The 13,574-nt window shown below is 40.6% G+C and overlaps 1 protein-coding gene across 2 annotated transcripts in view; it reads left to right on the top strand.

Moving 5' to 3' along the window:
- The window catches only part of MGAT5B (alpha-1,6-mannosylglycoprotein 6-beta-N-acetylglucosaminyltransferase B), a 134,641-nt gene that overhangs the window by 66,688 nt on the left and 54,379 nt on the right, over positions 1-13,574 (top strand). For both annotated transcript variants that reach the window (XM_027850262.1, XM_027850261.1), the window contains exons 6-8: positions 3,793-3,963; positions 4,964-5,128; positions 5,982-6,151. In XM_027850262.1, coding sequence (XP_027706063.1) covers positions 3,793-3,963; positions 4,964-5,128; positions 5,982-6,151 — 506 coding nt within the window. The remainder of the gene's footprint in view (positions 1-3,792; positions 3,964-4,963; positions 5,129-5,981; positions 6,152-13,574) is intronic.

Below are 13,574 nucleotides of genomic sequence, written 5' to 3'. Positions count from 1 at the left end.
CACACACACACACACACACACACACACACACACACACACACACACACCATGCTTTGACCTCAGCACACTTGGTTTATAGATGCAAAGTCAGAGGTACATGTCTAGTTAACAAGAAGAAGCAGGAACCACTCAAATCTCAATTCCCCCTGCTGGCCTGTATCTGGAACATTGTGTCAAGCAGTTGTGCATTACCCACACTCGGACCTATGAGGCTTCTCTTCTACCCTCACCACCCTAGTCATGCTGGCTCTCAGTGGATTCTGAAGCTGGTCAGCTACTGTAACTAGAAATCCATCAGACCCTACCCCAACCACCACCATTATTAAGAAAAATTACTTTCCTGTGACAAATTCACAAATACCTCAAAGATTTTTAAATGGTCATTTTATAAGACAAAAAAAAAGAAATTTACATGATAACTTTATTATATATTTAAAAAGAATAGCAAGTTGTACCATAATAGATTTGCAGCTTCATGTACTATCATCTTTTTTATTACAGTTATGGAAATGCTTGTTTTATTCCATAGACTAAAAATAAAATAAATTAAAAAAAATAAAATAACATGTGACTGACTAAGGAAGTTACAAATTCTGACTTGGTAAATACTAAGTAAAGACCCTTTATTCTTAGCCCAGATTAAGTTTGGGGGTGACACTGTATCTAAGTGTCATGAGAGCCTCAGTCTCTCAAAGATCCTGCCTGCCAGTTCTCTTTCTAGCTGGGTACCTTCAGGTTGCCTCCCTGGTTTTGGCCTCTACTTCACCTCCATTCTGTAGCTACCTTTGGCCCTCTCAGATCCTGCCATGTTCCTTATCCTCTGGCCCTCTAGAAGTTGGTATTTTCCAACCCAGTCTCAAAGAGCTTTCCAATGGACTTTAGGTCATTCTATATTGACCTCCCAACACCCCTTTCTATGCCTTCTTCTCTGGAAATCCTAACTTTATCCTTTTTATTAAAAAAAATATATATTTCTGGTGCAGCTAGGTGGTGTAGTGGATAGAGCACTGGCCCTGGAATCAGGAGGACCTGAGTTCAAATCTGGCCTCAGACACATAACACTCACTAGCTGTGTGACTCTGGGCAAGTCACTTAACCCAATTGCCCTCACCAAAAAAAATTATTTCAATTTAATTCAACAAACATTAAAGGCCTGTGTACAAAGCATTATACTAGGTGCTGGGGGTACAAGAAAGAAAAGGGACACAATTCCTTCCTGCAAAGAGGATACAATCTAGTGGAGTGGGGCAGGGGGAGACAGAATGTAGCATGAATTCAAATAAAAATTGTGCAAGGTAGAAGAAGCAAAGGAGGGGTCCCCAAAAATGTACCATGCACCAAAAGAAAAAAAAATGAGGGGAGAGAGATTGTTTTCAGCTCTGTAAGTCAGGGATGGGTTCATGGAGGTAACCAATCTTGGCACTGAAGGAAAAAAAAGCTAATGAAAAAGGCATATGAGAAAGAAGTATGTTCTAGGAATCAGTAGACAGACTGAAAATATATAGAGAGAGCAGGAGGAGATTGAAGAATAGTTCACAGCATAATTGGCTAGAATGTTGTATGAGGGAATGGGAGCAGTGGATTTCCTATTTAGGCTTCTCTGGAGCATATTCTTTATGTGGTTGTTAAGGTTACTCTTCCGTGAAACTTGACTTCGTCTATTGTTCTAAGCTGGCATCTTGCATAGTCCTTTAGTGTCTGTATAGCCTTGGTGGAGGACACTATCTGTAACTGAAGTCTTTCTCTGAAATTAACTGAAATTAACTTTCTCTGACTGCCAGAAACAGATTGTTTTTATTTTCATGTTTCAAAGCCTTGTCGCTTTTGAGAGTCCATTAAATTCCAGCTTCCTAAAAAATACCTTTAGCTCTTAGCTCATTAACAGAACAGAAATGACTAATATTGGAATACACTCCCTTCTCACCTATACCTCCTAGAATTTCTACTTCCTTCATGAGGCCTTTCCTGATCTCCTGTTATTTGCTGTTCAGTTGTTTCAGTCACGTCCAGCTCTTTGTGACCTCATTTTGGGGTTTTCTTGGCAAAGATACTGAAGCGATTTGCCATTTCCTTTTCCAGTGGAGTAAGGCAGAGAGGTTAAGTGACTTGCCTAGGGTCACACAGATAGTAGGTATTTGAGGTCAGGTTTGAACTCAGGAAGATAATGTCTTCCTGACTTCAGGACTCACATTCTATCCACTGTGCCACTTAGCTGCCTCTCCTGATATTAGTACTCTCATTCGAAATTACTTTTTATAGGCTTTGTCTTTATTTACTTCTGTACATGTATTTATCTACTTCTGTCCCTTATAGAATTTAAGCTTCTTGAGGGCAGGAACTCTTGTTTACTACCTTTATATATCCAGTGCCTACCACAGTGCCTTGCAAATAGTAGGTATTTTAGATGTTTTTGGAATTCATTGACTTGAAATCCTTGACTTCACTGATTGGTTGAGTTTTCAGGTTTCTAGTTCTGACCATGTCCCTAATTTCTCTTTGTTGATCTGTCTCTCAGCTATTTCTGGAGGAGTCAAACTTTCCCCATTAACTTCTTATGGAATGAGATTATTTTAAGCACCAATTAAAATTATATGCAAAATTTCCAACAAGAAGGAGAAGAGTTTCCTCATGATCAACCTTTCATTTTTCCTCTCCTTAATGGAACTAGTCAATTAAATGTCAGAGGGACATAAAACCCTATACTCAAGCTCCTTGCCAGCCTATGGTCGCAGGCAAATTGTTTTTCTTGGCTGTAGTTACTCTCAGGATTGCCCTAAGAGGGTAAGAATCTAGTTCCCCATCTCTTTCCTCCTCTTACCATTACCTTTGCCCTTGCCCTCTTGCTCCAGTCCATCCTCTCTGGCAACAGGGGTTTATTTATCCAGGTCTGTTGTGACTGAAATGAAATGTGAGAAATGACTGCCCCATTAAATATTCCAGAAATTGTCACTGAATAATGATAATTCTGCATACGCCTAGGGGAGGGGAAAGGGTGTAATAACTGCAGGGTTTCTGATCTCAGGAGAAAGTATGGTACAGTAGAAAGAATGCTGGATCTATAATCAGGAGAAATATCTATTTAATCCTGCCTTTGACACTTATTAGCTTTGTGACCATGGGAACATCACTTAATGTCTCACATACTCAGTTTCCTCACTTACCAAGTCAGGACTTACCTCACAGGGTTGTTGTGAAGGTCAGATGAGAAAATGTATATAAAGAACTTTAAAAATACAGTTAATTTTGACTCACTTGTCCATACTTTGGGACTCTGTCAGGGGATTAATGGAATCCAAGATCATAGATCTAGGGCTGGGAGGGACCTCAGAGAAACAATCCCCTTATTTTATAGAAGAGGAAACTGAGTCCCATGGAGGTAAGGTGACTTGCCCTAGATCACACATATAGTAACTAGGATTTTAACCCAGGACCTCTGAGTCTAGAGCTAGCACTCTTTTGACTATACCATGCTGCCTCTGGAGTTTAAGGAAGGAGTATCCTACCCCTCCATGCCACTATCAGGGTCCCTCTATGAGGGGAGAGAATAACTAAAATACTAGGATTGCCCTTGTCTTGTTCCTTTCCCCACACCTCCCCATCTCTACCTTGCTCTTGGCTCACTCACCTTTGTTACTGGAAAATGAACTGAAGTTATAGTTAATTACCACAAAGTGTCCTGATGGTCTCCATCTTAATTAAGTCAAGTGATTCTACTGTAGGGAATGGGGTCAGTATTGGTAGGTAAGGGTTAGAGCTTGTTCTCTTGACTCTGCGTTCCATTCCTTTCTGCAGTGGATGCACGCTCGATGGACTTCTGATCCCTGTTATGCCTTCTTTGGTGTGGATGGCACTGAGTGCTCCTTCCTAATCTACCTCAGTGAAGTAGAGTGGTTCTGTCCCTTAATGTCTTGGAGGAATCAAACAGCAGTGTTACCTGCCCCTAAGCCCCTGCCCAAAGTCCAGGTAAGGATTTTGCATGACACAATTGTCCAGGTAGTGGGACCAATAGAAGACCATTAGCTTGTTTCTATATACTTCCTCCACCCACCCCACCCCCACCTTTTTAGGCAGGAAGCCTTGTAGATTCTGGGACCTAATCAGTCTGTAAGATGTGGCCTTCAGGGTGGGATATAAAAAAAAGTCCAGGTTATTCCCATGTCCAACTGAAAATTATCATGTCAACTGTCCATATCCACCTCCTTTCCTTTCTCTGGTCAAGAGGTTCCCAGACATATGGGCAGTTCAGATCACTCTCAAACAGGTTTTAGGGTGGGAGCCCTAGAGGCCCATCCTATGGTCAACCCAAATTCATTGAATGGAAGCGTAACTGATCCAGTCCCCTAGCTAAAGCCAGGGAATCACCCTGAGACTAGTTCTGAAAGGAACACTTTGACTCAGACCCTTAGTACTAGGGCTGGTCATTTGTCCTTCTATTCCTGTCCCAGAATCCAGTCTCACATTAAATCTGGAGGCACAGAGACTATGGTTCTAAAGGTGTCTCATTAACCAGGAATGGAGAAGTCATAGTGGAACCCAGGCCCTTGATAGTCAATCAATAAGCATTTATTAAATGCTATAGGGCCTGGGGATACAAATGCAGAAATGAAACTATCCCTACCCTCAAGGAGCTACCAATCTCAAAGTCATGGTCATTTTTAAGGGAGTTTTGGTGTAGGCCATTACAGCTACTGTGAGTGAAGCCATAAGGCAACAGATTATCACATCATTTCCAGTGGCAATGGTAGTATTGATTTATTATTTCCATTGCAAGTGCAAGAAGCCAAAAAGAGAAGATGGGCACGTATGTGACAAGATGCTCACATCGAGTAGGGCCTGGTGTCCTGGATGTTTGGTTGGATAATTAGAGATTAATTGACACTTCCTCCCCAAAACCTGCTGGGTACAACTGTCCCACACTAAGCATCAGTGTCTGCATCCCTCTCCCTCATCTCATCCCCTATAGGCAGCTTTCCGGAGCAATCTCTCCCACCTCTTGGAGCTGATTGGAAGTGGGAAGGAGTCACTGATCTTCATGAAGAAAAGAATCAAGCAATTGGCAGCTCACTGGGCTCTGGCAGCACAACGTCTGGAAGCAAAGCTAAAGGGATCCAGGAGAGACCAGAAGCAGGTAGATGGAGAAGACTTCCCCTGAGGCTCTGCCAGGAAATTCACACCCTGTTGTAGGACTGTGTTCTTGCCCTGTCACACCCTGACTTCAGTACCACCAATTCCCATGCTGAAAGTTATATCCACCACTTAAGACAAGTAATATTGACCCCCTTCTTCTCTCTCACCTCACCTTGATGCCCCAATGTAGTTAACTTGAGAGAAAGTTCTTACTCACCACACCCTCTGCATGTCCTAATAGATCCTTCTCGGAGCTCCTAAGCTTAGACTGATTTTCTATTGTGGTCCTTATACTGCCTGGGCTATTGTCATAGAATTGTCTGTCCTTATGAGCAAAGGATTTCCTCTCACAGTGAGTACACAACAAGCAAGATGAAGGATGAGAGATAAAGTACTACAGACCCCAGGCATCTACTTAAGTTTGGATTTCTTAACTACCAGCCACAAGCAGGCACTTGATAAATGGAATCCCCAAAGCCAAGGGGATAAGCAGGTACATGAATTAGGACAGGTCACTTCCAAAGCCTAAGAGAAGGGTAGGACAGGTGGCTTCTGTCCTGTAGGACAGCCTGTACACTACATCTTTCTACTATTAGCAATAGGAACAGCAATGATCTGGTATTTGGGGGATTTATCTGGCTTACTCTGGATAGTTTGTTCTACCCTGCTCATAAGGCCTCCCCATCTACTTCTTGGTACCTATCTACTTTGCTGCCACATAAGAAATCAATTCTAGTTTAGAGATGGAATCTGCTACTGATCAACTTCCCCAGACCCCTGAGAGAGGACAAACCTAGATAAAGCTTTGATTTTTTTTCTTTACACTGACTTGCTCTCTTCTCTCTTGGCTTCAGATCCTCATCCATATTGGTTTCTTGACAGAGGAATCTGGGGATGTGTTCAGCCCAAGGGTACTGAAAGGGGGACCCCTGGGTGAGATGGTACAGTGGGCAGACATCCTAGCTGTCCTCTTCGTCCTGGGACATAACCTGAAGATCACCGTGTCCTTGAAAGAGTTGCAGAGGTGAGTGTGTGGAAGAGTCTATTGCGGAAGTATAGGTGAATAATCACCCTGGTTTCCCTTGGAAAAAAGTACTGCAGGGGTCTCAGTTGTTTAGTAACCTGGGTTAGAGAACATGAACTCTGGAAGGCCTACTCAAGCCAAAGACATTAAGGTCTGTGACCATCAGGAAGAATTCCTGGTGTTCTGATTAAACTTCTTAGTCTAAAACTTTCTATTATACATGGCCACATCATTCTTCCTCAGAACTGAAATGTTTAAAATTTTGAAATGCACTGAGGCCATACATATATCTTGTTTTTCGAAGGGAATTTCCCTCCCAATCAAGGTCTTACTTCTAAGTAAAGTGAAGTTCTATTAATTGTTTTCAATATCTGGTCAATATTAGCTTGCTAGAATTGGACTGAATTGTATAGGTCAGCTCTCTTCTGCTTCCCTGATCCTTATGGTAACTGGTGCATACACAAGGCTTCTTTAGGATTCCCCACACTGGGATGCTTCTTGGCCCCATTCTAGCACACGAAGAGTAAGTTGAGCCTGAGGTCAGAAGTGTCAGCTAGTGTTTCTTTACTCCTCTCCTGACTATTATAAATAAGTCTGTAGATGGAGGCAGAAGGCTAGAGAATTTAAGGTTATTGCCTTGGGCTGCTGAGAAAACAGTCATTCAGAAGTAAATATAGGGACATTGAGAAGGAAGGAAGAATAATAAATAGAGAGATTTCTGTTCTGTGGTTTCATTCGTCTCTCAAATCTTCTTTCCACTGGTATTTTCCGTAGGGTCCACCCTGGTATACCAAATATAAAAATACACAAATCACTGGCAAATGAATTAAACATACTCTTTCAGGACATTGTTGCCTCTTTTCAATAAGCTTCCCAGTTAGCATATTATAGATGACGTCTGAATCCCCACTGTGCATCTTGAAGGATTATCAGTTCTAGATGTATTCATGAGGTCTTCCCTTTCCTTCCCCCTTCAAAACACTCAGAAAAGCATAGATTTAGAGCTAGAAGGAACCTTGGAAGTAATCTGGTCCAACTCCCTTATTTTATAAACAAAGAAACTGAATTTCAGAGAGAAGCTTGTACAAGGTCAGACACTAGTGGTTAAGTGGCTAAATCAGGATTTGAATCCTTGTCTTTTACCTCCAAATGCAGTATTTCTTCTCTTATACAACACCATCTCTCTTTGAATCCCTTTCTCCATACAATAACAGACTCAGATTCCCCATTTTAGCAAAATCTTAACAATAATAATTAATCACATTTCTATATTGCTTTAAGGCTTGTAAAAAAACTTGGCATGCATCATTTCATTTGATCTTCTCAATTCCCCTCTCAGTTAAGTATACTATAAGTATTACTATCCCCATTTAGAAGTGTAGGAATTTGGGGTAAATAATGTGAAAAGGAGAAGTGTAAGTGCTGAAATAGGAGCAGGTGAAAAGTTATTCAAGATACGTTTTGTCCACTTTACAATTTTGCTCAGGGTCAACCCTGCATAGTGTTATCAATCCTGTTCCTTCTAGGGAGTGCACACAAATAAGGGACCCAGGCTTTGGAGCTGTCCCAGAATGGTGGTGCTGAAGGAAGAGAAAGGCTTCACCAGTACAGAGAGATAGAACCAGCCTTTTTATAGAATTTTGCTGTTTCTATTGTGTGAAGCCTTTCTCTACTGAGTTGTGTATATATGTTACCTGCCACAGAACAGGGTTGCTCATTGAGACAGAAACGTAGTTGAACTCAAGTCATTCCCAACACTGCTTCCAATAATTAGAAATATCTCCCAGCTCCTGCTGAACAGAGAGCTTGAGAGATTTATTGACAGTGTCTGTAGGAATAAATTCAACAAAGCCACTAAATTATTGTAAATAATGAAAGGGAAATTTTCCTATGCTTGTGAATCTCTTCAAGCTTCTGAGAAAGAGGAGTCAGAAACTGGGAAATGGGGGAGAAATGTTTAGGGGGAGGCTGTTTGCTACATTGCAAAGGCTCTGTATACCACTGATTTTATACCAAGTGATTATAATAGCATGGTAGACTTGTAGCATCAATGCCTATAACTTCAAAAAAGGTACCTAGGCTGAATACAGGGGCACTATGGTTTGGTGGAGATGATATTGTTTTGAGAGACAAAAGTACAATACTGTATGTAGTTTTAATTACATTAATTACATTACTATCTGGATTTGGGTAAGTCATTTAACCTCTGGACCCCGTATGTGACATAGGGACAATATACTGGCCTATTCATACATCTCTGAGATGCTGTTAATCACAGAATTGGGGAGTCAGTGGTCTTCTAGTCCAACCTGTACATAAAAGGAATCCCAATAAATGGTCATCCAGTTTCTGCTTGAAGACATCTAATGAGGGGAAACCTACCTCTCTAGAGATACCACTCTTGTGTTGGTCTAATTCTTAGGAAGTTGTTGTTTTTTATTCTGACACCATGTAAATTTTCTTTTTTGCAACTTAAGCCCTTTGCTCCTGGGTTCTTCCCTCTGGATAAAACAGAGAAAATTAGATTTCTTTGAAATGTTTTAAGAATATTATCATTTTTCCTCAAGTCTCTTCTGCAAGATAACCACCATTTATTCCTTCAATTAATCCTCAAATAACATGGATTCAAGGACCTTCACTATTCTGATTGTCTTCCTAGATGTTCTCCATCATATTCATTCCTTCTTAAACCATAGACTCCTGAACTGAATACAATACTCCAGATAAAGATACTGATGGACTATTGCCTCCCAAATCCTGGACGCTGTGCCACTATGATTGCAACCTTGGATTTAATTCATTCACTTTTTTGGCTTCAACATCACACTGCTGACTCCTGTTGAGCTTCTGGTCCACTAAAACTCCCGATCTTTTTCAGAACAATTGTCTAACTATTCCTTTCCTGTCTTGCATTTGTTGAAGTGAATTTTTATACCCAAATGTAAGATTTTATGTGTATCCTTATTGAATATTACATTATTAGAATCAGTCTAATATTCTAGCCTGTGATCTAGCCTTGGATTCTGACTCTGTTATACAGCATGGTAGCTTTCCCAACTAACTCAGTGTTATCCACACATCTGACAAACAGTCACCTATGCTTTTTTCCAAATCATTGATTTAAAAAAATGTTAAGGCACAGCCCCAAGTACATCTCTGAGGTATTCTACTGGAGACTTTCTACCATGTCAACATGAAACAACTAACTATTCTTTTAATCTAGCCACCCAATCAGTTCCAAATCTATCTAACTGTATTATCACCCAATTCATATCTCTCCATCTTCTCCATAACTCTGTAATACGTCCATTGATCAGCAAAGATATCATCTCTAAATCACTGAAGATGGAGTCATTGGGTTTAGTGGTCCCAGAATGAGATTGTTCTAAATAGAAAATTCATTTCAATTCAACAAACATTTATCATGCACCTACCACTTGTAAGATTGTGCTAAGCACTGAACGTAAAAAGACAAATACAAAACAGTCCCTGGCCTCAAGGACTTTACTTCTTTTTGGGATAATGTTTATGTACATAAACAAGTAAATGCATGATGAAAAGTTCTCATACCTCAACCCAACTCTAATACCTCAAGTCACTCCCAGAGAGATCCCAAATCTCCTTTCACCTACACTCTTGGACTTTTCAATGTAACATGTGTTTTTACTGTACTTTTTTGCATGTTGGAAATTTTGAGAAGAGTATGATCCAGTGAAGAGGCAACTCCCAATTCTTCACTTGTATTAATTAAAAGGATGGTCTTAGTTGCTCACTGTCATAACTGGTTTGTACCAAGACAGATCTAACTCCTGTCCACTAATGCCTTGTGAATATGTATACCAATGTGAAATCTAGCTCAGGTAAAGCAAAATTTTGTAAAGAGCATATCAATCTCAGAGAATTTTCTTGAGGATGTGTTTTCTAAATCTCACAAGGTGCAGGAAAAAAGCTATAGGAAAACAAATCAAAACAAAAAAATTGCTATGTTCCCTCAGATAGAACATAAGTAGGTCAACAAAATTAACTTAGTTCATACTTTAAAGATACACAACATAATAGAGTGAATAGGAGACTGGCCTTGGAGTCAGGAACACTTGTGTTCAAATCTCCCTCTGACATATATTAGTTAGGTGAACTTGGGCAAGTTGTTTAATTCCCAGTGCCTCATTTATATCTTCCAATTCTAAGACTATAGCTTATCTGCATCAGAGAGAGAGAGAGAGAGAGAGAGAGAGAGAGAGAGTTCCCCACATGAGTGAAATCATAAGCCCAACCAAAAAGAAGAAATAAAAAATATTTAGAATTGAAAAGGACCTTGGAAATCATCTACTCCATTCCTCTCATTATTCTGATAGCAATACCGAGGCCCAGAGAGGATAAGTGAGTTGTAAGTGGCAGGGACAGGATTCAAATCTAGATATTTAAACTCCAGATCCAGCATTCTTTCTGCTATATCTTAACTGCTTCCCAGAAGACTTTCTTCTAACCTCATAAGCAAGAAGAACCCACAAACCACTAAGGGAAGTGTTTCAGCTTTTTCTTGTTTGTTTGTTTGCTTTTAATTTTCCTGGTTCAGCTGCATACAGATTCCTTGTGTAGGAAAGATCATGGATCAGAGTGTTGCTTGTCAATTTGTGCTTATAGGTTTAATACCAGAATGGAATCATTCTACAATCACAAGCATAGATTCTGAGCAGGAAGAGATCTTAGAGGTTATCTCTCTGGTCCAACACTCTCATTTTTTAGATGAAGAAACTAGACCCAGAGGAGTGACTTGCCAAAGATCACACATGTAAGAAGTGGCAGCACCTGGATTTGAACCCAGAGCCTCTTATTCTAGATCCAGCACAAGAGACAGCTTTATGGTGTTAAAAATGTGTTTAAGGGCACAAAGTCATTCAAAAGACTTTACAAATGTTGCCAAGGTCCTAGATTTGGGGACTAAATATAATGTGTTGAGGTGGGAACCAAGTATGTGATTGAGGGCTAACTTGAAGGGCAAAGACTTAAATTTTATGTAAGGATTTATTTTAAGCCCCTATTTGCAAAATGGAAAACAATTTAAAATATCTTCAGGTCAGTGGGGATGGTACATAGTATGTTGAAAAGTAAAAACTAGTAGTAGGATACGTGGAGGAAAATAATGTGATTATAGGGCAGCTAGGGGGTGCAGTGGATAGAGCACCGGCCCTGAAGTCAGTAGGACCTGAGTTCAAATCCAGCCTCAGACCAAACACTTGACACTTACTAGCTGTGTGACCCTGGGCAAGTCACTTAACCCCAATTGCCTAAACAACAAAACAAAACAAAACAAAAATAATGTGATTAGGGGAGAATAAGTGCCCGAGGGGAAATGATGAAATGCTATTCTTATGAGTACCTGGGTATAGTTCTGTCCAAGATTCAATGAGCCTAGTGACAAATCCCAATCTGTCTTGTTTGATCCTTTACTTAGATATATTGGGGTTTTTTCTCTTTGCACTAAGTTTTTTTTTAAAAGGAAGGGAGTTAGGTGGAAGCTGGAGACAAGAAGTGGGGTGAAGACATGTAGGTAAAGGAATGGTGCTTTGATTTCCCAAAACTAATCTTCCTACTTCAGGGTCACATTGGTGCTTAAATAAATGCTCTACTCCCAGCCTGCCTTGGATTTAACTATGGCTAATAGACTTAAACGCCAAAGCTGGTATCTTCTCTCATCTTATGGTAATAGTTTCAGTCTTGAAAGAGGGCATCAGCAGAGGTGTAATTAAATATGAGGCATCACACTGCCAGGCCAGCAGGAGGAAGGTACCATCCTCTAGGATCAATTGGAATTTGGGTTTCCCAGCCCATAAGCCATCACATAGGAGCATAGCTCAGGTTAATATAAAAATAGGTCAGTGAGATATGAAGTTAATCTGAATTTAGAGACTCACTTTTCAACTTCAGTGCTAGAAATGTCTCCCTTGGCTGGTGAAATGACCTGTGCAGGGAAATTAGTAGGACATAGATGCCATTTATAGATTTATTTTAGTTTATTCACAGATGTTCCTGGCAGATGTCTTGACTGCTGTCTAAATAATGAAGCTGGACAGATAAGCAGGCTTCTCCCTGTTCCAAATGCACATCTAATACTACTCTAAGTGCAGCATCATAATAACCACAAGCTCCTTGACAAGGCCATCATAAGGTGATGTAAGGCATCCCTCAAGGCTAGGAGGAGGGAGGCCCATCAGAGCAGATCCATCTGCCAGTTACATTATGAGGTATTATTACAAGTGTTGGGATCAAGTCATCATCATCATCATCATCATCATCATCATCTTCTTCTTCTTCTTCTTCTTCTTCTTTTCCTTTTTAAACATAGGCTTCTTCCTTCTAGCTTTCTTGGGACCTTCAATTTTATTTGCATAACTGAGCTTTTAGTCCATCCATGAGTGAAATTGGTTTTAGTAGAAAATTAGTTGACTTAACTGGCAAATGATGAAATACTGAATAAAAAATGTTTAAAGGAGAAGGACTAAGAGGAAAAACCATGTTCTCTTTGGAGTATGTGGCTTGAATGGAAATAAATCTCTAGGTCCATAAAACAATGGGTGGAGTGAGAAATGGTGTGTTGGAGCCAAGATGGTGGAGAAAGGCAGCAACTTACCTGAGCTCTCCCCAAAACCCCTCTGAACACCTTTAAATAATGCCATAAAGTAATTCTGGGAGCAGCAGAACCCACAAAAGGACAGGGTGAAATAATTTTCCAGCCAAAGACAACTTAGAACGTCAGCAGGAAAGGTCTCATACACCTGGGTCAGAATGGAGCACAGTCCAGTGAGGCCACACCAGCACCAGTAAACCAGGAGCAGGCCTTGGGAGACACTGAATCAGCAGCAGCTGCTGCTTCCAGAGCTCTCAGCCCACAGATGGTAAGGGGGGTCGAACAACTGGTCAGAGAGAGATTACAGGGGTCTCTTTGCTCGCACTGAGGCAGAACTCTGTTGCTTTGCTCATACTTGAATCCAGGTTGCAATCCTGGGTGGCAGTCCCAGGACAAAACACACCAGAGCTTGTGGCTGCAGTGGAGAAAGGACCCTTGTTGTAGTTCCAGGCCAGAAAAAAGTGCTTGTGGTCACTCACAAACCAGAGCACAGACCAGGAGAATAGTTAACATATCTCTCCTTAGATCATACCACTTTAAAAGAAATGAAATTCTAGGTCCCTAGAAGTATCCCTGAAAACAGCCGTATAAAACCCCTGAAGCTTGGGACAGTATGCCCTCCACCATGGAAGCAGAGCTCCACTTCAACAAAGAGTTAAAAGCCAAGAAATAGACTGGAAAAATGAGCAAACAGCAGAAAAAAATTCTGATCATAGAAAGTTACTGTGGTAACAAGAAAGATCAAAACACACACTCAGAAGATAACAAAGTCAAAGCTCCTATATCCAAAGCCTC

This window comes from Vombatus ursinus, unplaced genomic scaffold (assembly GCF_900497805.2).
Source record: "Vombatus ursinus unplaced genomic scaffold, bare-nosed wombat genome assembly UNPS02008996.1, whole genome shotgun sequence".
NCBI classification, from domain to species: Eukaryota; Metazoa; Chordata; class Mammalia; order Diprotodontia; family Vombatidae; genus Vombatus; species Vombatus ursinus.
Note: the sequence above shows the minus strand (reverse complement) of the source record. Positions and strands in the feature narration are given on the sequence as shown.